The following is a 25368-nucleotide window of genomic DNA, read 5'->3' on the forward strand; positions in this document are numbered from 1 at the left end:
TGGATATGATGTTGATCTGTAGGTAACAAAAAGTATTTGATCCTATTTTACATTCTCATACTGTACACGGTTGTTTACGGGACAAAGACTCGGGGGGGCGGGGGGGGGTCTTTAGAGCAGCAGAGTGAGACGTGTGAACGTGTTGACTGTCGAACAGAAAATAACTTGTGCGTTCGGATGTTTATGGCTTCGACACCCAGTATTGCTACAGAGGGAGGATTTAAAATCATCTCACTAACATTCATGTCCGTGCTGCTGCAGAACAACATGATTCCACTACATTCATCCTCTCAGATCTGAGTGTCTGCGAAGGCAACAAGAAGCACATCACTTCATCTTAAACACATAAAACTCCTGTTGTCTCATTTAATCAGTAAAAAGTGACTTGTGTCTTTTTTTTTTTCTTACAGATATTCAGATGTTGGGGGACATGGAGACGCTCTTCTTCGTTGGTGCTGTTTTAAAGAAGCGTGTGGGGATACCTACAGTTTGTAGTGGTGAGGACTCTCGGTGCTACAGCGCCCCCCGGTGGGGACTTCATGGCTGAAAGGTAAACTGGTCTACAGGTCTGGGTGTCAGCGGGGCGGGGAGGGGAGGGGGGGGGTCAGTCAGGGCTGGAGGGCAGTCAGGACTCAGACTCAGGTGTGACAGGTGTGGTGGGCGTGGTCGGCGTGGTGGGGCTAATGGCGGCGTTCTGGTAGCTCGTACCGTAGCAGCTGCTGGGAGACAGCGAGTTGGGGTCCGCCGGGTTTTTCCCGCCGGGGGTCAGGTAGGTTTTGCACGCCGGCACCGAGGACGGCACCTCGCCGGGTTTGGCGCCGAGGATGAACCTGGCTTCGTCCTGCTCCTCCAGGTTGGACATGTCCTTCATCATAGTCTTGCGGTAGGAGACGGACAGCTTGTTGGAGCCGTCCGACATCAGGTTGAAGTGGCGGGCGAAGAAGACGACGGGCAGAGGAAGCATGGCCACGACGATGAGGGAGAAGCACATGGCCAGAGCCCAGGGAGGGTAGCTCTGGAAGCGTTCCTGAGCCTGCAGGGACAGACAGCGGTTCAGTGGGGGGGGGAGGGGGGTGCAACTGGAGACAAACACACTAAAGTAGAGCATGAAGACATTTACCACAAAGTACATGATGTAAATAGAGACAGTAACATAATCATAAACACGGGGCTGACAAGGTGTCAAAGAAATCCCTGTGACAAAAACAAAATGTGACCAGGAAGGAAGTGACCATATTTGGACGAGCTGGGGGAGGAGCCAGCGGTGGATCTGACCTATCTGATTGGAAACCTGACGATACTACGTCCCGCCCACCGATAGCTGTAACCTGACTGCACCACAGACCTGTCAATCAAACAGACACGCCCCCAAAACCAGGTCTTCTTGAATCTTCTTTTCTAATGAATGAGGGATTATTTTCAGATGGACCTCCAGAAAACTAATAAGAAGGAGTGACTTTAGCTAACAACACCGAGAGAACTGATGGACACATTTTATTCACTTTGGATTTGATGAGAGAAGTTGAATGGGAGTCTATGGAGCCGGAGGCTTTTTGGAGCCGACCTCTAGTGGCACTCGCTGGTATTGCAGCCGAAGACACTTCTGGATCAGAACCATTTTACAGACCTGAAGTTACGAACTCTTTGATAAACAGTCTGTGGCCAAAACAATCAAAAAGATGTAGAGATTAGATCTTACTACATTAGAACTAACTCACCAGCTCTTGGACCCAGGCGTTGTAGCCCGGCGGGCTTATGGCCATCTCTACGACGCTGGCTGTGATGAGGACGATGAGGAAGAGAGGGGAGACGTACTTCCACAGGTAGAAGTAGATGATACACGGTCGGAAACCCAACATGTCCTCCAGGTCCTGCATGAACCTGACAGACACAGAACAGGGACAAATAACCACCGTAAAGGATCATTTCACCTGATAAGTCTTTAAACTTATTGACAAAGAAAGCGCAGACGTCCACCAAGAACAACAGTGAAGTCTTCTGTGAGACGCAGATCTGCAACCACAGTATGTGTCTGGATTTATTCACAGTTCTCCTCAATGGACCTGCTGTCCCCGAGTGCATTATATTTCTATTTCTGGTAACCATAAATCATGTTTCTAAAAATTGCTGGATTTATAAAAATATAAACTTTATCTCTCTATTTCTAAAATATAATTTGTGAATATATATAATTTATAAATGAAATATAATTTGTTGTTCCACCAAGTTTCATGAACATCAGGCTGGTATTTATTTAAAACACAACCTGTGACACTTTTTGTTGATGTTTTTATTGATTTATATGAGCAGGATGAATCTGACGCTCTCCTGCAGTCAGTCTCACCTCTTAGTGCCGTAAAACCAGGCGACCGACAGGTTCTCCAGGATGACCACGACGGTCAGAGGAAGGCCGGCCGAGTAGTCATCGAACATGGTGACGAAGTAGTTCCCAGAGCGCTGCACGAACAGCAGGCCGCAGAAGAACGCCACGATGCAGCAGCACACTGAGGAGGAGGACGAGGAGGGTGGGGGGGAGGTGGAGGAGGAGGAAGTGGTGGAGGAGGAGACGGAGGATGAGGAGGAGGAGGGGGAGGAGGTGGTGGAGGAGGAGGAGGAGGAGACGGAGGATGAGGAGGAAGAAGGAAAGTTCAAGAGAAGATGGAAAACAATGTGCTTTAATTTAGTGGTTTTATTTCCTGTTGCTGTTTTACATTCAAAGTAATAATATGAAGCCTCATAGTTCAGTCTGAGGAAGCTTTAATAACTCTGAAGGTATGAGGAAGAGGTTTTAACTTCTAATGGCACGGAGGTGTGTGTGTGTGTGTGTGTGTGTGTGTGTGTGTGTGTGTGTGTGTGTGAGAGTGTATGTGTGTGTGTGTGTGTGAGAGTGTATGTGTGTGTGTGTGTGTGTGAGAGTGTATGTGTGTGTGTGTGTGAGAGTGTATGTGTGTGTGTGTGTGAGAGTGTGTGTGTGAGAGAGTGTGTGTGTGTGTGTGTGTGTGTGTGTGTGTGAGAGTGTGTGTGTGTGTGTGTGTGTGTGAGAGTGTGTGTGTGTGTGTGTGTGTGTGTGTGTGTGTGTGTGTGAGAGTGTGTGTGTGAGAGAGTGTGTGTGTGTGTGTGTGTGTGTGTGTGTGTGTGTGTGTGTGTGTGTGTGTGTGTGAGAGTGTGTGTGTGTGTGTGTGTGAGAGTGTGTGTGTGTGTGTTACCTGTGAACAGCTCCTTCTGGACCTTGTATGTGTCCAGCACCGGCGTGGTGATGCCGGTCATGGTGCCGATCATGCTGCCCAGGCCGAGGTTGATGAGCATGAAGAAGAACATGACCGACCAGAACGGAGACGCCGGGAAGTGAGTCATGGCCTCAGTGAAGGCGATGAAGGCGAGGCCGGTGCCCTGGACGGCCTGCGGGGGGGGCGGGCAGGTGAGTGAAACAGAACAAGTTGCACATTCACCTGTTCTAACGTCACGCAGACTCACCTTGTTGAGCTCGTCCTCCAGGAGACACGGGTCCAGACCCAGCTGGCCGAAGCTGCCCTCCTTCACCGACTGGATGACCCCGTACATCTTGGCGTAGTCGGACGTGCTGAGGTGGGAGAAGTTCACGTGTAGAGGAATCAGGTCGTGACTCAGGACGTTGGAGTTCAGGTACCCCAGGATCTTTTCTGCATTCCTACAGAAACAACAGAACCAGACTGACAGACTGCAGGAGTAGTGAGGAGGAGGTTCTTCTTCCAGAGTTGGACGGAGACGTCTCCAAGAACATGTCTCCAGGTGTCTTCATGGTCTCAGACCTCCTGAACCATCATCAGAGTCTCCGTGATGATTTCCAGAGTTTGATAGTAAACCTAACGTGAAGCTTCTGGTCATGTTCAGAACCAGAACTCTGAACCAACACCAGGAACTCAGGAACTCCTCCTCCTCCTCCTCCTCCTCACCACCATCATCTGATCACCAACACCAGGAACTCAGGAACTGAAGATGAAGAGATGAACTGTGAACCGGTGACTCATCAGGTTTAACTTCCTGCTCCGTGCAGCAGCAGCCTCTGAACTTATTGGTCGACCTCCTATTGTTGTTATTCAGAACCTTCTGCAGGTGTTGAACTTACTCGACGACACACTTCTCGTTCATGATGTTGGCCTTGAAGCCGAGCACGGCGAACACCACCAGCGTGGCCAGGATGGAGGTGAAGAAGTTGATGAAGGAGACGAGCACGGCGTCGAAGTGACAGTTGTTGTCGATCTTGTTGTAGCTGGAGAAGGCGATGACTCCTCCGAAGCCCAGACCGAGGGCGAAGAACACCTGGGTGGCCGCTTCCCTCCACACCTGCGGCTCCAGCATCTTCTCCAGCTGAGGAGGAGGAGGAGGAGGAGGAGGAAGAGAGGTCAGAGGTCAGTCTGGATGCTCGCTGATGAAGAGAGGATGCACAGCGTTTCTTTCTCTCACCTTGGGGGTGAACATGTGGGCGATGCCGTCGACGGAGCCCTTCAGCATCAAACCGCGGACCAGGAAACAGAAGAGCACCACGTAGGGGAACAGAGAGCTGAAGTACATCACCTGTGCAGGTAGACAGGAAACACGTTCAGGTGAGCGACACCTTTTCTTCCCTGCGTCTTATCTCTGTTTTTAGGACCGTACCTTCCCAGAGGAGGCGATCCCTCTGATGACGGCGAGGCAGACGATGATCCAGGCCAGCAGCAGGGACAGCGTCATCTTCACGTTGAGCCCGCCGCCCTCCGCGATGGTGCTGGTCGTGTTCAGAGTCTGCCGGGTACCAGAAGAAGGTCGTGGCCGAGCTCTTCTCGCACTCCGGCTCCACAACTGTGGTGTGAAAACACACGTAGAGGAGAAGCAGGTGAGGATGCTGCAGGGATGTTTGAGCTCAACATCTCATCCTCACGTTAACCAGCTGCCCGAGCTCGTCCGTAGACATCCTGCTGTCAGATATCAGAGATCAAAGTCAGCCGTGGTACAAATTCACCTCGACAGACACAAACAGGAAACCTTACAGATGGAGGTGAGTCAGACGTGTTCAGCTCGTCCTCCACTGAATTCATTGTTTATTACGTGTCGATTGTTAATTGTGACGCGTTCTGTTGTTTTTTTCTCCGTCAGGTTGAATTCAGTGAAATATTTCTCGTCCTTCAGTCCTGCTGACTCACACACACGTTATCATCAGCACTAATCGAGTCGACTCCACAGGGTCTTAATCTGGATTATGTTTGTTAAAGTCGTGACAGTTTGTCTGATCTGATCGACCAGTTGATGCAATCTTAAGATTTGCAGCCTCCATTAAGGTTTAACTGAAAGAACCACGAACATCCTGCTGTGTTTGATCGAATTAATGAGACAAACAGATTCCAAACATAAAATAATCCTCCATGATTATCTAATGGGTCCAGATTAGAGAGTTGAATACCTTTACATTCTTGAAACAGAAACCCGGGAGCTTCCTCTAGTTTTTTAGCTTCAAGGCTGTAAACAGGAACTAAACACTGAAAGATCGTTCCCTTTTCCTTCATTCTTCCACTTTAAACTAAGCTCGTGTCTAACTAATGATAATTGCATCAGTGAATCAGAGTTTAGTGCTAACGACACCTGCTCACTACGACCATGTTGACGTGCATTTGACTTTGGATTATTTTTCGGTGTTTTCAGACATCCATTAGCTTCAGGTGAGTCTCCTCCCAGAGACGCCCGTCTGGCGGGTCGTGACGTCACTCACTGGCCAGCGTCCCGTTCTTCCTGAAGGGACATTCGCTCCACGGCAGCGGATACTGGAAGGACTGGAAGAAGTAGAAGATGCTCCAACCGATGATCACGTTGTAGTAGAGACCCACGAAGCCGCACACCTGGACAGGTAGACAGACTGGATATCAGTATCTTTATGAACATTTTCCGTCTTCTGTGTGACATAAACATCCAGCATACGTTAAAGAAATGATAAATATGACTGTCAGAACAACATCTGTAGAGATGCTGTCGGTCGTCGTGCCAGCAAGGACATTCAGAGGCGAAGTAAGGTTGAGAAGAGCATGAATAATTAAAGTGCTCTCTTTTCAACGCTGATCTTCTCTGAGATATTTATAGCTGTTTTCTGCACCAGCCGGGCAACTCAAAAGAAAAGGCTTCCTTTTTCACTCTGGAGCACGTGGATTCCTCCCATCCAGCCCGGAGAGGCTGAAACTGGAGACGCTGCACAGATGATGGAGAGAGGAAGGCTCCTTCTGCCTTTTCTTCTTCACATTAAAGACTTTAACAGCCAATTTAAGGAAGTCATACCAAGAGAGTATCAGCCGTAAAGATGATAGATTATATTTATTAAAGATAAAACACAGCGTGCTCACCATCAGACTGGACATCCCGATCCCGCCCAGACTGGGACAGACGTAGTTCCAGACCCCGATGCTCCCTCGTCGGATCTTCTGCCCGACCGCCAGCTCCAAGAAGAAGAGAGGGATGCCGATGATGAGGAGGAGGATGAAATAGGGCACCAGATAGGCACCTGGGAAACAGAGACACCTGATGAGCTTTTAGGTTTTAATATCATCATATCATGTACTGTAGAGATTGAGGGAGTTAAATACAGTGAAATTCAGTTAAATTTAGAAGGAAGCCGAACGTATGACCTTCAGAGTTTAATCCGGGGAGCAATCAGGGTGCAACTGTGGGTTTTTTGTGTGTAAGGGTGAGTCACCATCCCGGATATAAAGACTTATAGCAGGCAAAGACGTACTATTAAAACATCAAAAGTAGGAATTACACTCACACATCCACACATGGGTGGAGTAATGAGGCGGAGAGATGAGAGGACGGAAACGGCTTCATCCAGCGAGCACAAACAGACAGGAAGTTAAATGGAGTGAGGAGGTTTTCCAGGCGAACCCTCTCCATCAGCAGCGATCACACCGGAGCCAGCTCAGCGCCGTGATCGACGCCCTGATGGTGAAGATTTGACGCGGGAGGAAGAGTGATGGAGGATGTTTGGAGGAGAAGAGGCAGGATGAGGGAGAGGCGCCCGCACGGCGATAAACAGCACACACACCTTTAATGTGTCCGTAATTGGCTGCAGGACAGCAAATTACAGCGTGAAGAATGGCTGCTGGCCGGGTCACGTGACCTGAGACTGCTGTTTGTCAATCCTGCCGCTGCAGACAATAAATCCTACAACTCAGAGTGAAGCTGGTGACACACCGCCGGCAGCAGCGCCGGATGACCTGCAGGTTTACTCTGCACGGATCACATTACATACATGCAGACAGACCAAAACACAAGCGTACAGTTACATCCAGCTCTCCTCGGTTCACCAGAGGATCAGAGGAGGAATCAATAAGCAGCTATCTTTAGAGCGCGCTGCTTTTTATACAGCTGCTGTGTTGGGAGTGAAGATCTGAGTCGGAAGGACGAGGTGTGTTTGAAAGACTCTTTAACTTCCTCACACAAACAGCTGAAATCATCTATGTGCACATGAACACGCTTGTCTTGTCAGGCAGGGGCTGCTGGGGGATCTCCCACAATGCACCACTTTTCAATCTAACTGTGGATTAAACATGTTCACAAAACATAAATTCTTCCATAAATAAGTGGAATATAAATGAAAAAACGATAAAGTAATTAAAAAAAGAAGGAAAAAAGGAAAGAGATACATAAAAACTTCTCTCTTTACCTCTCCATGTATCTCTGCCACCTCTCTATGCTGCTCTTTTCTCTCTCTGCTCTCCGCTCACTCTGATCTGTTGAAGCTTTCCTTTGAGCTCAAGTCTCTCAGACGTTTACTTCCTGTTAAAAGGGAGTTTTTCCTGTTTTTCACTGCAACTGTTGAATAGTTGGGTAAAGTTAGTAAAATTAGAAATAACTCGTGTAATAATGTGTAATAATAAGTAAATTTATGTTGTTGGATCTGATCTGTGAGAAGATAAGAGGACAAACATGTCAGATTACTCAGAGTTTCAGTCTGTTTTCTAACACTCAGCTGAACGTTGGTGATCCTCTGTCGTCTCTATCGGTGACGTCTCTATCGGTGACGTCTCTATCGGTGTCGTCTCTATCGGTGACGTCTCTATCGGTGTCGTCTCTATCGGTGTCGTCTCTATCGGTGTCGTCTCTATCGGTGACGTCTCTATCGGTGTCGTCCCTATCGGTGTCGTCTCTATCGGTGTCGTCTCTATCGGTGACGTCTCTATCGGTGACGTCTCTGGGTGTCGTCTCTATCGGTGTCGTCTCTATCGGTGTCGTCTCCATCGGTGACGTCTCTATCGGTGACGTCTCTAGGTGTCTTCTCTATCGGTGTCGTCTCTATTGGTGACGTCTCTATCGGTGACGTCTCTGGGTGTCGTCTCTATCGGTGTCGTCTCTATCGGTGACGTTTCTATCGGTGTCGTCTCTATCGGTGTCGTCTCTATCGGTGACGTCTCTATCGGTGACGTCTCTATCGGTGTCGTCTCTATCGGTGACGTCTCTATCGGTGACGTCTCTAGGTGTCTTCTCTATCGGTGTCGTCTCTATCGGTGACGTCTCTATCGGTGTCGTCTCTATCGGTGTCGTCTCTATCGGTGACGTCTCTAACGGTGACGTCTCTATCGGTGACGTCTCTATCGGTGTCGTCTCTATCGGTGACGTCTCTATCGGTGTCGTCTCTATCGGTGTCGTCTCTAACGGTGTCGTCTCTATCGGTGACGTCTCTAACGGTGACGTCTCTAACGGTGACGTCTCTATCGGTGTCGTCTCTATCGGTGACGTCTCTAACGGTGACGTCTCTATCGGTGTCGTCTCTATCGGTGTCGTCTCTATCGGTGTCGTCTCTATCGGTGACGTCTCTATCGGTGTCGTCTCTATCGGTGACGTCTCTAACGGTGACGTCTCTATCGGTGACGTCTCTATCGGTGTCGTCTCTATCGGTGACGTCTCTATCGGTGTCGTCTCTATCGGTGACGTCTCTATCGGTGACGTCTCTATCGGTGTCGTCTCTATCGGTGACGTCTCTATCGGTGTCGTCTCTATCGGTGACGTCTCTATCGGTGTCGTCTCTATCGGTGTCGTCTCTATCGGTGACGTCTCTATCGGTGTCGTCTCTATCGGTGACGTCTCTATCGGTGTCGTCTCTATCGGTGACGTCTCTATCGGTGTCGTCTCTATCGGTGACGTCTCTATCGGTGTCGTCTATAACGGTGACGTCTCTATCGGTGTCGTCTCTATCGGTGACGTCTCTATCGGTGTCGTCTCTATCGGTGTCGTCTCTATCGGTGACGTCTCTATCGGTGTCGTCTCTATCGGTGTCGTCTCTATCGGTGTCGTCTCTAACGGTGACGTCTCTATCGGTGACGTCTCTATCGGTGACGTCTCTATCGGTGTCGTCTCTAACGGTGAGAAGTTAAACTTCCGGATGTTCGCTGACGTTTTCAGAAAGGTCAGAGGTCATGGAAGTTCATGTTTGGTTGGATGTTCAGCTCATATATTGTAATTTTATTCATGTAGAGTTCGTCTTATAATAACTTAGATAACAGCTTACGTCTGAGGAAAATGTTGATCTTCCCACCGGCCTCATCTTTTCCCTCTGTGACTTTGTATTTCCTGAATTACGTTACCACCCTGTTAGCTAGCATCCATGTTGCCGAGCAACAATGTTCTTACAACTTAACCAGTTGAACTCCAAGTAAACAATGCGGACGATTTCCCGTGTTGTAACCACGAGCTCAGGAGTTCCATTTTAAGGCAGCAACTATAAGACCACAGGAAGTAACTGTAAACCTGCAGTGTGGATCCTCTGTCGCCCCCTTCTGCCAGTGGCAGGAATTACAAACCCCTGTTGACACATGCTTACATTATAGTTGTAGTGCACTCCGTCACCACTGAGAGCATGACAAACCCTTTCACAAGTACTGAATGGATCCATTCGGTCTGTTAACATTTATAAGATCTGGAAGAGTCACAGGATTTAAAAACTAAAAGAGGTGAAACGTCTTCAAGAACTTCAAGCAGGTCCAGCTGCCCCTGGATAACCTTTAGATAGACCGCGACCGGGATGAAGGAGACTCTTCACAGACATATGGCTGAAGTTATCAAGCTCCGCCCACAGAGCATGCCCAGTACGCATCATGTCTCACCAGACACCAGCTTTAACAGGTTTACCTGGTGGTGGTTATTTAAGGAGCTGCAGGGTGACTGTCTCGTACTCACCTCCTCCGTTCTTTTGGCACAGGTAGGGGAAGCGCCACACGTTGCCCAGCCCCACGGAGAAGCCCACCTGGGCCAGGATGTACTGCAGTTTGCTGTTCCAGGCGGGTCGCCCATCGTTCTCAGGCACCTCTATCTGTGGGACCTTCTTCCCCGCGGCCCCGCCCACATTCAGGGAGCTGTTCTTGTAGTCGAGCGTCTCCTCGTGTGCGAGCAGGTCGGCCACCGACTCCGTGACGTGCTCATTGCTCTGCTCGCGCTGTGTCACCTTGCTGTTCTTCGGCATCGGGCAGGCTGAGGGTCAGGAGGGGGGCGGGGGTGGAGAGAGGCAGCGAGGCTGGTCGGACCTCAGAGAGGTGATGAAGAGCAATGAAGAGATGAATGGATGCAGCTGTGAGAGAAGAGTGACAGCTGGAGTTCAGATCCTGGATTCAATCCTGCATGAAAAACAGAATGGCTAAATTAAAAATGGTGTTTCATTAAATTTTAGAATATAATTATTCATCTGTCATTGGACAGAAATCCCAGTAAGAGTTATCACTAGAAATAAATCACTGCAGCTCTGACAGGTCTCAGTAACGTCACGCTTCCTGTTCCCGCCTGTGATCCTTAAATAACACCTCACATGGCTGCTGACACAATCACTCGTCAGTTTAGTGCTCGTAATGAGACACCGGAGCAAAAGACATGGTTCTGTTTCTGCAGAGTCACCGAGGATCCCAACAAACACAGGAGTCCATTCCTCACACCTGTGTGTTAACCTCCTTCTTTCAACCAAAACTCAGCAGGGATTTACTGAAGAATACAAAAAAGGAACTTCACTGCAGCTCTTTGTCTCTCATGCAACGTTTCTGGTTCCAAAATATTCCCAATCCTACAAATTGTTCTATTTAATTTCCCTGTTCTGCAAAGCTTAACTTTCGTGAAGCTTTTTTCTGTGCAAATCCTCTAATCCTCTGAAGCCTTGCTGCAACATCATCCAGCCTCTCCCCTCTTTCAGGGAGTGGTTGCTTCCACCCAAACGTAATGGAGGAAGTAAACATGGTGCTTAGGATGAAGCGCTGTCATGTGTTCTCCTGATCCACCTCACAAGCCCTCGTGTAGCCTCATCACTTATTGAGGGAGACGTTTCTCCTTTATAAACATCTGCCGGCCGACTGAGACGAAAAACTCAAAGATATTTGAGGAGGAAAACAAAAAGGATTGAACAGAAATATAAAGTACGCAGGAAGCTGCACCTTGTCTATGATGTAACAGCTGTGATGCATCGTCACCGCTTACGTCAGCTTCCTCAGCAGAGTCTCCTCAAAGACCCCGAACGAGCCTCGAACCCTCTCAGAGCTCCTGCTGTTCACAAAAACGCTGCAAATTCAAAACTGTGCTTTCTAAAATCTGTACATTAAATCCTCCCCCAGCAGATTTCCTCTCCTCTGCATGTCAAGATGAGCCCATGATGCAATAATCCACGCAGCCATTCACAAGTCTTCATAATCCTGTGTGCATTAATGGTAAAACCTCCAGCGCTGCTTTTCTGTCTTGTCATTCAATCTCAACACTAAAGTATACAAGACACGTAATATCAATCAGCGGCTGTATCATCAAGGACAAATGGAAGAAAAAACACACAAAAACGCATGAATTCACTGAACCAATAATCCTGCAGGACAAAACAAAATCACCACACAGTTCAGATGACCTCAGCGGAGGCTGACAGACGCCTGCTGTGTGATCTTTCTCCGAGGTCGTTCGTGGTTTTGTCCTCCGAAAGAAAAAGATCTGCTCTCTCAGTTACAAACCAATAACAAGAGTAAATATCTACCTGATCTGGTTCTACGTCATCACAACGAGAGACACCAGTGAAATCTGGAGGCCATCGTCGGTGCGGCCTGCTGCTCATCACCTCGACTCAAACCACAGAGACGACAGAGTCATGTTGCAGCAACATCGATTATTTTTATATATTAGAACAGAAAGTATGTATTTTCTTTCAGGAAATAGACACTGCTGTGTGCAGGAGAGCATCTAGAGGTGCACCAAGAATACAACATTAGCTTTTCATTCATTATTCGATCATCAATTATTGCAGTAATTATTATTTAAAAAAATATCCAAATATTGTGTCAATTACAAGTTCCTGCTGCCAAAAAAAGCTGCTGCCTTGTTTAAAAAAAATAAAAAAAATAGAGTTTACTGTCACGTGACAAAAAGAAACAGCAAATTAAAGACTGAAATAAAAGATTCTTTGTATGTAATTTTTAAAAATGACCGAAAACGACAATCAAAGTCATCACAGGTTCACTGAGACACAATGTTCATATAGTTTTTACATATAAATAATACTGAGGGTCTTTTCTGACACTAAAGGGGCCCTTACTGTAATTTAACACTTCATTATTGTTATATAAGAATGAACAGCAGAAGCTGCAGGTTTCAGCTTCAGTGATCAGTCCTGTTTAAACCTTCAGACTCTCTAATCAATTAGTTATCGATCATGTGATTGTTCACGACCAGTCTGAGCCTCATTTAGTGCTTCATCAGCTGTTTCACAAAGGAATTCACAAAAGTCTTTAACAGTAAACTAACCTGCAGTTTACTGACAGCAGCACCTTAAAAACTGGGAGCAGTAAAACTCTGAAGGACTTCAGCTTTACAATATAAAACACACCTGGAGAGAACAGCTGCAGGTAGTAGATCTCCTGAATAAACTGTAGTACTCAGTAATGGACACCACAACACGGATCAGTGATGGAGCAGCACGCACACATCTGGTGCTGGAAGTGACCGCGGCTGGTTCATCTGCTCACCGGGAGGGACTTTTAAACAGAACCAAGGTCAAACACGACCACCGTGACCTCTGCTGGAGCTCATTTAACTCATGAGGCAACTTCTCCTGATCACAACACGGAGTCCGGAGTCAACACACACACACACACACACACACACACACACGCACACACGCACACACACACACACACACACACAGATTATAACTGTTTTAAAGCAGCCTGTGAACTTCTGCAGAAACCAGCATCCTCGAAACAGAAACCCAGCTGGAGGAATGAGAGAAATCAAACATCTTTCTCACCTTTGAGTCGTTTTCAATCGATCACCAACATCCAGGGTTGAATGTTGTCAGAGAGTCTGTGAAGAGATGCACGAGTCCGTCCGCCGAGCAGCACTGTGGATGAGGCTGAGCGCGCGCAGGACAGAGAGGGGAAGGAGCGTCACATGCTGCGCTGCCTACAATTGGCATGCAGGGTGGAGAGTCCGGGGCGCACCGTGACGCACAAAGTGCTGCTCGTTACCGGCAATGACACGCGATCAGCCCGCCGCGCTCTCACTTGTTGTCTGGGACCGGACCCTTCACAGCATCTCTGCACCGGAAGGGAGATGCTGAGAGACACAGAAAAGGGCCAAAAAACTGTGGAGGGGGTTTGTCAAGGTTATCCACTCCTACCTGAGGAAGTGAGGCTCTGACGCAGCTGTCGTCATCCGTCAATTGATAAAAAATTGAAGGCACTCAACACTGGACTCTGGGGACGGGGGGAAGGACAGGGGGAAGAAAGAAAGGGTTGATTTTTAAAGGTAACTCTGTGAACCAGGTGATGGTGGAAGAGAGTTTAAAAAACAGGACTATTTATAGCAGATATTAAAATGAGGTGTTTGGTAGATGTTCCTCTGTTGCTGCTGTGCAGAACCAAACTAAACACACAGACTTGATCAGGCCACAGACCAACAACTCCTCCAAAGTCTTTCACCTTTTCCAATCACTATTGATCTATAAATATGTTTTATGATGAGATAAATGAAGTTCGCTCATTCTTTAAGTTTACAAAAAGGTCATTAAACCAGAACATTAACATTTGGGGAACATTCTGTGGGATGTTTAAGATTTCGAAAGATGACCTTTAGAAGCAGGAACCAAACATGTTAGTCTGATGTTTTGTCGACCGATCATCCACCCCGACCTCCTCTTCCTCTCTCTGCTGCTCTGACACTGTAATTCTTTTGGTTTCTAAACAACATAAACAGCTGATTCTGAAGTCGCTATTGGAAGACTTTAGACTGTTAAAGCTTCATATTTTCTCCCATTGAAGCATTGAAATTTATTCCACATGATTTACAATGAAATTGTATTTAATTTGCAACCACTATTCCTAATGCATGAGGAAAAATGACTGCAACCGTGTCACGTATGTGTTGTTGGAAGAAAGACTTTGAAAGTGGAAGCTGCCCTCTGACTGTCCACACTGATGAGTCCTCCTCTTCTCAGAAATGAATAGACATTAATTAATAAACCATCCACGTGATAAATGAATGATACAGTGAAGGGAAGAAAAGAAGGGAGTTTTTCACCTGAAGCAGACGTGATGTTTTAATATTATCATGATCAATCTTTTGTTAAGAATTACATTCATATAAATGTCATTAAAAATCCTGTTTGGGGACAGAAATCTGCTCTTTAAGAGAAAGTGTAGTTCTCTAAACTCAGACTAAATTTCCATAATCTCAGACTATCAGATTAAACTCTTAATCTCTGGGTTTAAACTGTTAGTCTCTGGGTTTAGACTGTTAGTCTAACAGTTAGCCTCTGGGTTTAAACTGTTAGTCGAATTGTTAGTCTCTGGGTTTATACTGCTAGTCGAACTGTTAGTCTGGGTTTAAACTATTAGTCTCTGGGTTTATACTGCTAGTCGAACTGTTAGTCTGGGTTTAAACTATTAGTCTCTGGGTTTATACTGCTAGTCGAACTGTTAGTCTGGGTTTAAACTATTAGTCTCTGGGTTTATACTGCTAGTCGAACTGTTAGTCTGGGTTTAAACTATTAGTCTCTGGGTTTAGACTGTTAGTCGAACTGTTAGTCTGGGTTTAAACTGTTAGTCTCTGAGTTTAGACTGTTAGTCGAATTGTTAGTCTCTGGGTTTATACTGCTAGTCGAACTGTTAGTCTGGGTTTAAACTATTAGTCTCTGGGTTTATACTGCTAGTCGAACTGTTAGTCTGGGTTTAAACTATTAGTCTCTGGGTTTATACTGCTAGTCGAACTGTTAGTCTGGGTTTAAACTATTAGTCTCTGGGTTTATACTGCTAGTCGAACTGTTAGTCTGGGTTTAAACTATTAGTCTCTGGGTTTATACTGCTAGTCGAACTGTTAGTCTGGGTTTAAACTATTAGTCTCTGGGTTTATACTGCTAGTCGAACTGTTAGTCTGGGTTTAAACTATTAGTCTCTGGGTTTATACTGCTAGTCGAACTGTTAGTCTGGGTTTAAACTATTAGTCTCTGGGTTTAGACTGTTAGTCGAACTGTTAGTCTGGGTTTAAACTATTAGTCTCTGGGTTTAGACTGTTAGTCGAACTGTTAGTCTGGGTTTAAACTGTTAGTCTCTGAGTTTAGACTGTTAGTCTCTGGTTTAAACTGTTAGTCTCTGAGTTTAAATTGGGTGGTCATTTTCTTATTGAGACGTTGGGACGTGCAACACGACTGCAGCAGACAGAGTCGCCCGGCGACCATAAATCATGCAGCATCCACCAGAATATTCTCTGATACCTCAGAGATCGGGGAGAAAGTTGGTATCAAGAGGTCATTTTTCATCCCAACTTCATGGATTTATTCTGTCCCCACATGTCTGCCTCCTATTAAGATGTTTCATCACCTGCTTTTTAACGTCTCCCTTCACCTGCATCATTATTTCATTGTTATGAAGTTTATTGTGAGTGATGAGGAGTAAACAAGTGGAGTTAAACACTCTAGGAGACTAAAACCCTGCTGAAGATGCATTCATGCATCCTGACTCCTGCTCTGCTGTTTCTGTTCAGGAGAATATCTTTCAGACTGTTTGAGGTTAAATCTTTCACATCTCTCAGGACCAGCTCTCTCGGTCTGATGTGTCTCTCCTGCTTCTCACTCTCTGACGTTTTCGACACGCCTTCTTCACGCTGACTGCCGGTGGCGGTTGCCACAGCAACCTCAGGATCATATGACAGCCTTTGTCTCGTCTCTGCGTTCTCCTGCTTGCATCCCTCCTCGTCCTCCATGAATTGCTTCATCCTAAACTGACACCTCTGAAGTTTCAGTAGCTTCCTGTAAGAGTCGGAGGGAGATTATTTATTCTTTAATCCAAATTATATGTCATTTAAGATGCTGTAGGACGCTGATACCTCCCACATCCTGCTGCATCTCCTCTCCTCTCTCTGCTCCTCATTTTTCCTGTTTAGTTTTATAAAGTTTTATAAAGTGTGCAGAGAGTTAATAAGGATTAACTGCAGCAGTTTTCTGACCCTACTTTGGTTTCTTCAACATTTTTGTCACCTTGTCTTCCATACAAAACCTCTCACAGCAAAGGATTCAGTGTGATACTGTATGAAACAATGATTTACGGGATGTTTTTATGTAATAAAATTGTCTCTTTGCCTTTGACCACAGCTGCACAGCCTCCGTTGCTGCAGGGTATCTGCTAATTGGACATCAGTGTTTTACACCCACATGCATTTTTTGAGGTTTTATTCAACCACATCAGCAGCAGCCTGGCGGCCGGTGGGACTGTGGGCGCAGCGGTGCTGCTGCCCTCTCTGGTTGGCAAATGAACCAACAGTCCCATCTGGATGTAAAGAGCTGCAGCTCGGTTCTCCCTTCCCTCACCTGGTGCCCCAGAGCTCGTGCCTTAAAGAGCTGCTTCTCCCGGGACAGTCTGCAGAGGTTTCAGTTCGGCCCTTGGTTCTAGTTTAATCAGATGAAAACTAACAGGACAGATAGACAGGAGAAGGGAAGCCTTAGTGAATGTGTGGGTTGTGTTGAGTCTGCAACCATGTTAGCAGCTCTATTGACCACCTTAGCATGCTAAGATCTGCTAACTAAAGACAAACTACAGCTGAGGCTGGTGGAGATGTTTTTATTTTTGCAGGATTTTGCTCATAAACTAAAGTATCTTTTACACGTTTGACCTGATGATGACAGACAGTTAACGGGCTTCGTCCCCTGGAGGCCACGTATGTCTGCACAAAATGCCACTGCAAGCCAAGTGGTTTTAGATTATCTGACATTTCCACTCATGAAAGGACCCTGTTAGCGTGGCTGACCAGCTTCCCTGACAGGATCTAATGTCGCCACACGTGTTTCTCTGGATTTCTTTCTGTTCTTCTGTTTCTGTTTTTATCCTGCGCTGCCTCTTCTGTAACAATCCCTCTACAATCTGTCCTTCATCTTTCTTTAAACAATCTTTCCTTCATGAATCCTCCCTGGTTTCAGGTTTTCTTTGCCTCTCCTCGGTGCTCTGACGTCAGCAGCCTTTTCACAGCACATCTCTGCTCCTGTCTGCTGTTCACCTTCAGCCGCCTCCGACTTCACATTGTCTCCCTGCGTTCCTTTCTGCTCCCCAGCAGCCGTTCACATGCGCTCATGCATTCTGCATCTGCACCAACACATGCACCCAGTACTTTTCCCTTACTCCAGTCTCATTTATATTCCTCCCTCCCTCCCTCCGCTTTCTCTCTCTGTGGTTTGCGCTGTCTGGGTCACTCTCAGCTACTAAAAAAAGCTCCACCCTGCACTGGCTGCTCGGAATCATTTATTCTTTCTACAAACACTTCAACAAACATAAACTGCATCTGCACTATCATTTTTCTACTGAAACGAGTGAGTGTGAGATTCCTGACAAGTCAAAGCAGTGCAATGATCGAATACTACAATACTGCTTCATCAGTGTCCCACAAACCTGTGCAATGATGTGCAAAACCAAACGAGGACTTCTCGTGTACTCTTCATTCATCTGAAGGTGCAGACGTGAACGAGCTGTGCTCACATGAACGTCATGATTCATGCACGTCATCCTCTTTATCAGAAGTGTCTAACAACACACATCCCTTCCGACTTTCTGCTTCTTCCTCTCAGTATGAAACCAGCCGCTGCTCTCACACGGAGCGTCAGGGCATCGTGGGATGTGCTGGTTCTGGTGCAGGTGTTCAGAAAGTGGGTCACGCTGGTCTGTGACAGACAAACTGCAGAGCTGCTCCGAGATGATGCTGTGATTATTTATCACAAACTGCAGTGTGAGGTGTTATCGTGAATCCAGATCACATGAAACACCTGATGGATGAATTCCAGATGACATGTCTGTTTTGCGTGAACCTGATGTGAGATTCATCATGTGTGCTGGTTCAGGTCACACAGGTGAAACTCTGGCTGTTGTCTGGTTGACTGCTTGAAATGCACAGACAGATCTGTTACCCAGCATCTGTTTCACATGAGAGCCGAGTGCAGTGGGTCAGGCCGTGCTGTTCACCTTAATGCGACACACAAAAATAGAAACTCATTAAAAGCTGTGTTTTTTTCCCCTCACTAATCCGTCGCAGATTTCCTCTTTGACAGCTCATTAACAAAAACCTTTGTACGCCATTCTGCTTTTGATGCTGATGGAACTATCTGTTGCAGCAGATTTAAGGTTTGATATTTCTGTAGATTTACAGCCTGAACGTAGGAGAGATTTTCATAATTGAAATCTAAAAAAAAAATATGTCTAATATTTAAAAGTTACTGACTCTAGTGTGCAGGTTGCTTCCAGCTGGTTATCTGCTCTCACATAGAAACTATAATTCCGTTTTAAATCGTTGCCATCATTTTACATGTAATCATAATTCTGTTGGGAAACTTCCCAGTGTGTGTTGGCAAACATCTGGCCTGGATATTGGAAGGAGATTTAAATACTACCTTTACAGATACACTGAAACTGGGTTTAACGCAGGCGGCAGATTGCCTCGCCAGGTCTGCACGAGGACATGTGACAGTATAGAGAGCAACTTCACCAGATGGTCTCTCAAAGAGGGGCCGGTCCAGCTCACATAGTCCAGGGCAAAGCTCCTGTCCCCGTTTTTGGGCAACATAATCCTTTTTAGAAAACCCCTGCAGCACAGCACTCACGTTCTTTGGAGAGAGTTGTTGGTGCAACAAGGCTGCTGCAGCAAATAATTCGGTCAGACTCAGATACAGATATTAATTATTGAGATTAGAAGATGAAGATGAAGTGATTCTGTCGTTTATTTTGACTTGTTAAGGTGAACTTAATTCGTTTGTTCTGTGAATGCCTGCAGAGCAAATAGGAGGAAGTTTTAAGAATCTCCGCAAAGAAATGGACATTTAATTTGGAGAAGCAGACATTTGCATGTTTGTGTGTGCACATATGTTTGCATGAGTTTCTGAATTGTCGTCTTTTCTGTCCGTTAAGTAAGCCAGTTTAATTTCTGCACGACCACCTCTGCTCCGGCTGTCACGCAGTCTGTAATCCTCCGTGTGGGAGTGCCCTACATACATGCGTCAGCCTTTTATCTTTGTGCATTATCAATAGAAATAATAAAGCCTGAACATCAGCAAATAGCTCACGTAATGGTATCGTGAGGACGACGGCTCTGGCTGCATGCCGACAGAAAGTGTGATTAAGATGAGAGTTAAAGGGTTAATGCAAACTGAAACAAACTGGAGGTCGCCTCTAATTCTAGTTCTTTACAGGAGGCATAGAACAGGATTAGAAGGGAATTTAACAGGAAAATATAACTTTGTGTGGATATTACAGGATGTAATTAATGGATTTCAGTGTTATATAATGTAGGGAGAGCAGCTGATGCGACAGTGTTTCCTGTTTGTAAAGTATTGTACCTTTGATGTGCCTTTGATTCTGTACATATTTTAAATTGATTCCTAACTGAATTTAAGTAATTAAGTTTCAGAACTCATTTGATAAAAAACGAAATAAACAAAATCTTTATCAAAATCGAAATGTCAAGTGTTGTTGTTTTTTTTTTCTACTGATGGGACGATTGAACACAAATCTTTACTGGATATTTTGGACATGAAGACACTGGCTGAGTTTCACTTCTTCTGGAACCCAAAAGTTTCTGTTGATTGTGACATTTTGACTTCACCTTCCTGTTTCTGTGACGAACTGCAGCTGATGTTGCTGATAACAGAAACCTTTCTGCCCTCTAGTGGCATGTGTCGAGTATCCAGTAGTCACATACAGACGGCTCACTTTTTAAAACATATTTTCATGCATCTTGGAAATGACATGATTGATCGATCATGTTTATTGTGTTTATAGTTTTTTGTACACAAACATGCATATATTATTACATTTATGTTTTCTCTTCTCTATTTATTTTTTATAAATGGTGCCAAACGAAATTTTGCTGTGTATATCTATGCGGTGACAATAGAGAAACTGTTTTATTCCCATAAGTGCAGCTTGGCCTTCACCTGTTGCACTGCTGACTCCACAATTGCAAACATTTTATTTGATCCTTGTTCTACAGATTCTATCAGTCTGCCCCCCTCCCCCTCCTCCCCTCCTCCCGTCCATTGCAAATGAACTGTTTTCCTGCTCTGTATTACTGAATTCACTGTAAGTGTTCTTACTTCGAGGACACCACTTTATGTTGTTGTAACTCTGTCATTGTAAACTTGCAAAATCAGCTCGCGATGCATCATTTTTTATTTATTAGACTTATCTGAAACACAAACTTCAGATTTTCTTCTCTCATTAAACTGAATCATATCCAGCCTGCAGGACTGTACTTTGACCCCCACAACACCGAGCCGCACCCTTGTTTATGATAGGCCAGCTGCCTTCCTTTTACGTGACTGACGCAACCACACGGCCAATCAGCTTTTTCTAAAGGCGCGGAGGCGGGACTTCCTGTACAGTAGTGAAAGTAGTCCAACATGGCGCCCGCGTCGCTGCTCTAAGAGTTGCAGTTGAACCCGCTGAAGTTCCGTTAGTTTCAGTCGGTTTGAGAAGTGAACGACAGATATCCGCCCTCGGAAATGAAGGGGAAAGAGCGGTCGCCGGTGAAGAAGCGCTCCCGGGCGCTGGATGACAGCAGAGACCGAGGAGGAAGCTACCCGGGCAGCAAGAAGACCGGAGCCCCGCCGACGGCGGGCAGCAACGCGGCCAACGGCTCTGCCCCGAGCGGCGTCTCGTCCCGGAGAAGTTTACACGGTGAGAAGAGAGACGTGAGGGACTCGGACGGACAGAACTCATCCGGACGGACCGGGAGCGGCTACGACTACGGAGTTGTTTCGGGGAACAAGCCGCACGGCGGCGCGGACATCTCCCCGGAAACGTCCCGGTCCGGTTCACGCAGCGACCCGCGGCCTCCGTCCAACCCGGAAAGTGAGTACAAGACGCTGAAAATCAGTGAACTGGGCTCCCAGCTGAACGACGAGGAGGTGGAGGACGGGCTGTTCCACGAGTTTAAGAAGTTTGGGGACGTGAGTGTCAAAATAAGTCGACAAAGCGACGAGCGCGTCGCGTTCGTGAACTTCCGGAGGCCCGACGACGCGCGAGCGGCAAAACACGCCCGCGGCAAGCTGGTGCTGTACGACCGGCCTCTGAAGATAGACACGGTGTACACCAACAAGCGCAGGAGCCGCTCCCCGGTTTCCAAAGACGGTTTCCCCGCAGGACACCGGCACCTCCACGCCCAGAGGCCGCTGTCCCCCACGGGTCTGGGCTACAGAGACTTCCGGCTCCAGCAGCTGGCTCTGGGCCGCCTGCCTCCTCCGCCGCCTCACCTCAGAGACCTGGAGAGAGAGAGAGACTTCCCCGCCTACGATGCCAGAAGCAGACCCCCGTTCATCCCGGAGTGCGCCGTCTTCCGGGACGAGGACCCGCTGAGCCCCGAGGACGACCAGAGGGCCAACAGGACGCTGTTTTTAGGCAACCTGGACGTCAGCGTGACGGAGAGCGACCTGAGGAGGGCGTTCGACCGGTTCGGGGTGATCACGGAGGTGGACATCAAGCGGGCGGTGAGAGGTCAGAGCAACACCTACGGATTCATCAAGTTCGAGAACCTGGACGTGGCGCATCGAGCCAAAGTGGCCATGTCGGGGAAAGTGGTCGGCCACAACCCGATAAAAATCGGATACGGTAAACCTACGCCGACGACCCGGCTGTGGGTGGGCGGCCTCGGACCCTGGATTCCTCTCGCCGCGCTGGCCAAAGAGTTCGACCGCTTCGGCACCATCCGGACTATCGACTACAGGAAGGGCGAGGCGTGGGCTTACATCCAGTACGAGAGCATGGACGCCGCTCAGGCCGCCTGCTCTCACATGAGAGGCTTCCCGCTCGGCGGCGCCGACCGGCGGCTGCGGGTGGACTTCGCGGACACCGAGAATCGCTACCAGCAGCAGCAGCAGCAGTACGTGCAGCTTCCTCTCCCGCTGCCGCACTACGAGCTGCTCGCCGAGCCCTTCCCTCACCGCCTCGCCGACGCCGGGAGAGTCCGAGAGCGCTCGCCGCCGCTTCCCGCTCGCTTCAGAGACAGAGATCTGTACGCCGCCGCCGAGTGGTCGGGCCCGGGCGTCCACGACAGGATGCGAGGACCCGGCTTCGACCCCGTGAACCGCCTGGAGCGGCGGTCTCACGAGGTCTGGCCGATGGAGCTGCAGAGCAGAGATCTGGGCCGTAAAAGGAGACATTTGGACGACGGCTGGCGGCTGGAACGCTCGCCTGAAGGCGTTGAAGTCGGCCCGCGGCGTCACGGCAGCTCGTTGGAGCGCAGCCCCGGGGCCTGCAGCGACCCCGAACGCCCCCCTCGCTCCGGCAGAACGTCCCCCGCCAGAGACACCGCGGACAAGAAGAGACGGACGCTGAGCCCGTCGGAACCGGGAAAGGACGGCAAACACAAAGCCGGCGACTCGTCGAAGAGTCCGGCGAGGAGGGAGGACCTGAAGCTGAGCCGGGTCTGGGAGGGCGTCCTGCTGCTGAAGAACAGCAGCTTCCCCACCTCGCTGCACCTGCTGGAAGGAGACATGAAGGTGGCCACCGGCCTGCTGGTGGAGGGCTCCGCCGGAGGACAGGTGTCCCAGCTGAAGATCAGCCAGCGCCTGCGTCTGGACCAGCCCAAGCTGGACGAAGTGTCCCGTCGCATCAAGGCCGCCAGCTCCGGCGGGTACTCCATCCTGCTGGCCGTGCCGGGGAAGTCGGAGGACGGCGCGGTCCAGGACGGCGGCAGCTCCACCGAGAGGCCCCTGAAGAACCTGGTGTCGTACCTGAAGCAGAAGGAGGCGGCCGGCATCATCAGCCTCCCCGTGGGGGGCGGCCGGGACAAGGACCACGGAGGAGTCCTGCACGCCTTCCCCCCCTGTCAGTTCTCCCAGCAGTTCGTGGATGCCTCCGCCAAATCGTTTGCCAAATCAGAGGACGACTACCTGGTGATGGTTATTATCAGAGGAGCCTCGTGAAAAAGAAAAAAAAAATCAAATTATACACGTGTCTTTTCAGCTGATCTACTGTCAGACTGTGATGCAAACAGGAAGTAGCAACAGGTCCGATGTGAAGCTTCTATATCTCATCCTGTTCAAAGTTAATATAAATAAGAAGTCACACTGAATTGATTAGATTTTGATAAATTGATGGATTTGATTTAATGATACAGGTGACATATTGTTACTTGAAGGTACTTCTATAAAATTCGTTCATAGCAGGAAACAACTGTGTGAATCAGTTCTGTGTTGCCTTATCGCATTTAAAAACTCAGTTATAACGTTCATAATGTTTCATGTCGCCTGCCTTAAACATAAAACAAATTCATTCCAGAACAGAATATTTAGCATTATTTTTGTATTTGTACCTGCCATAAATTCACGGTGAACGCTAGAGTGGATCAGCCAGAGGGACGCACACTCTCAACTCTGATTGGTCGATTTACTGTCAGTCCCTGTTTGTGTCCCTAAACTAAACTAACTAAACTAACACCTGAACCCGCCCACAACATAACAACCAACCACAAGCAGAGCATCCCTCCCGCTGATCCAACCTGGCTTCAGTCTGCATATACCTGCTCGGTGTGGAAAGACGTGCAGACGGAGTTCGATCGCACTTGTAGTTTTCTATTGATTTAAGGATTTATATCTGTTCGCTCTCCACATGTTCCAGATGTGCTAAAAGATAATTACATGTTTTTGTTTTTTTTCCCTGCTTAAAGTGACAACAAATTATGGAGTCGTCCGTAAACAGACTGTTGTTCATGCATGAGGATGCAGAGGAGGGTCATTGTGTTATTGACATTGTTATTATATTAATGCTCTTATTATTGAGCCCCATCTACAGGCTGCGTGACTGTAGAGGATGGACACCATGTTAATGTTCATCAGGGCTGCAGCTGATGGCTGTTTTCATTATTAGATGTTAAAAATAAGTCTTAAAACAGCAGAAACTTTCCAAAGTGACGATTTAAACCTGCAGATTTTCTGTAAAACTAAAACCATTGGCTTTTTATTTTATTATGACCACTGAGCTGAATTTATTTCCTTCAGTCTCAGCAAAACAGAATTTTACAAAAGCACTGAATGACTTTTTGTGTCCATCCCTTCTACGTTCATATTGACTTCATATTCAGTTTAATTGAGCAATAATTGTTCAATCAAACTCTTCACTTTTATTATTATTTTTTTTACAATCTAATCGCCATGACTACCCCGACAGAGCATGTACTGTTAAAGCTGTAGATGAGGAGCTCTCTCCTGACCAGGAGGAGAAATAATCAGAGGACTGGTGTGATTCCAGCGTCAGAGGAGAGGGGGCGCTCTCCCTCTGAAAGGACTCCCGGTGTTTTTTGTTGCCTTGATGTGAGAACTGTGATTCAGATGGGAACAGATTGATTTGTGGTGTGTACTCCGGATGTCTGGAGACAGATGGAGACCTGCAGAGCTCACGAGCGTCACGTTTAACTGTCAGAGAGAACGCCAGATGAGAAAACCCTCCATGCATCTTTGTTTTTAATAAATTTGCTCTTTCGTGGGAAACACGAGTGCCTCGGAAGACAACTTTTGTGACCTTTTCTGTTCTTGGAAGTGTCTCCACCTCTAAAGGCTTTCTCTTTGACAGCAGCAGCAGAGGAAGAGTCGCTGCTGTGTTCCTGTTGCTCATGAAGAGCTTCTCGTGCCTTCAAGTAGAAATGTGGCCAAACTAGAGTCTAGAGTCACTGTCAGGTCTGAGGCGTCCTCCTCGGCCGCCTGTTTGTGTGGCTGAGGACCCTCGTCTCCATCAGACAGCCTCTCAGCGGGAGCATTGCTGCTCCTCCTCCTCCTCCTCCTCCTCTTCCTCCTGCTCTTCCTCACAGAGAGGTGGTCCGGCCTCTGCAGCAGCATCAGGAGGAGCAGAGCTCATGTGTGTAGTTGTTGTTCTTTCACTGGAGTTTTGAAGAGGA

At 47.5% G+C, this 25368-nt stretch overlaps 2 protein-coding genes and 1 pseudogene across 2 annotated transcripts in view; 1 reads left to right on the forward strand and 2 right to left on the reverse strand.

Annotated features, from left to right (window-relative positions):
• LOC138200744 (sodium-dependent neutral amino acid transporter SLC6A17-like) overlaps positions 1 to 13603 on the reverse strand; it is a 15809-nt gene extending 2206 nt beyond the window's left edge. The window contains 13 exon segments of the mRNA XM_069153623.1: positions 1 to 1033; positions 1719 to 1881; positions 2345 to 2504; positions 3207 to 3399; positions 3475 to 3667; positions 4106 to 4347; positions 4444 to 4554; positions 4636 to 4767; positions 4769 to 4818; positions 5723 to 5849; positions 6345 to 6502; positions 10174 to 10607; positions 13256 to 13603. The exon segment at positions 1 to 1033 is cut by the window's left edge and continues 2206 nt beyond it. Coding sequence (XP_069009724.1) covers positions 626 to 1033; positions 1719 to 1881; positions 2345 to 2504; positions 3207 to 3399; positions 3475 to 3667; positions 4106 to 4347; positions 4444 to 4554; positions 4636 to 4767; positions 4769 to 4818; positions 5723 to 5849; positions 6345 to 6502; positions 10174 to 10456 — 2220 coding nt within the window. The 5' untranslated portion in view covers positions 10457 to 10607; positions 13256 to 13603 and the 3' untranslated portion in view covers positions 1 to 625.
• Positions 8308 to 9541, reverse strand: LOC138199049 (glutamate--tRNA ligase-like). Its single transcript, XM_069150958.1, has 2 exons — positions 9533 to 9541; positions 8308 to 9156 (listed from the first exon to the last, which is right to left on the reverse strand). Exons 1-2 carry the CDS (start codon positions 9539 to 9541, stop codon positions 8308 to 8310), a joined length of 858 nt encoding a protein of 285 aa, XP_069007059.1.
• Positions 13604 to 20878: 7275 nt separating the features above from the next.
• LOC138200765 (RNA-binding protein 15 pseudogene) lies at positions 20879 to 24985 on the forward strand (annotated as a pseudogene).
• The last annotated feature ends 383 nt before the right edge of the window (positions 24986 to 25368 follow it).

This window comes from Embiotoca jacksoni, unplaced genomic scaffold, assembly GCF_022577435.1.
Source record: "Embiotoca jacksoni isolate LCO1_2020_lvr unplaced genomic scaffold, fEmbJac1.0.p SCAF_1, whole genome shotgun sequence".
Classification (NCBI taxonomy): domain Eukaryota; kingdom Metazoa; phylum Chordata; class Actinopteri; family Embiotocidae; genus Embiotoca; species Embiotoca jacksoni.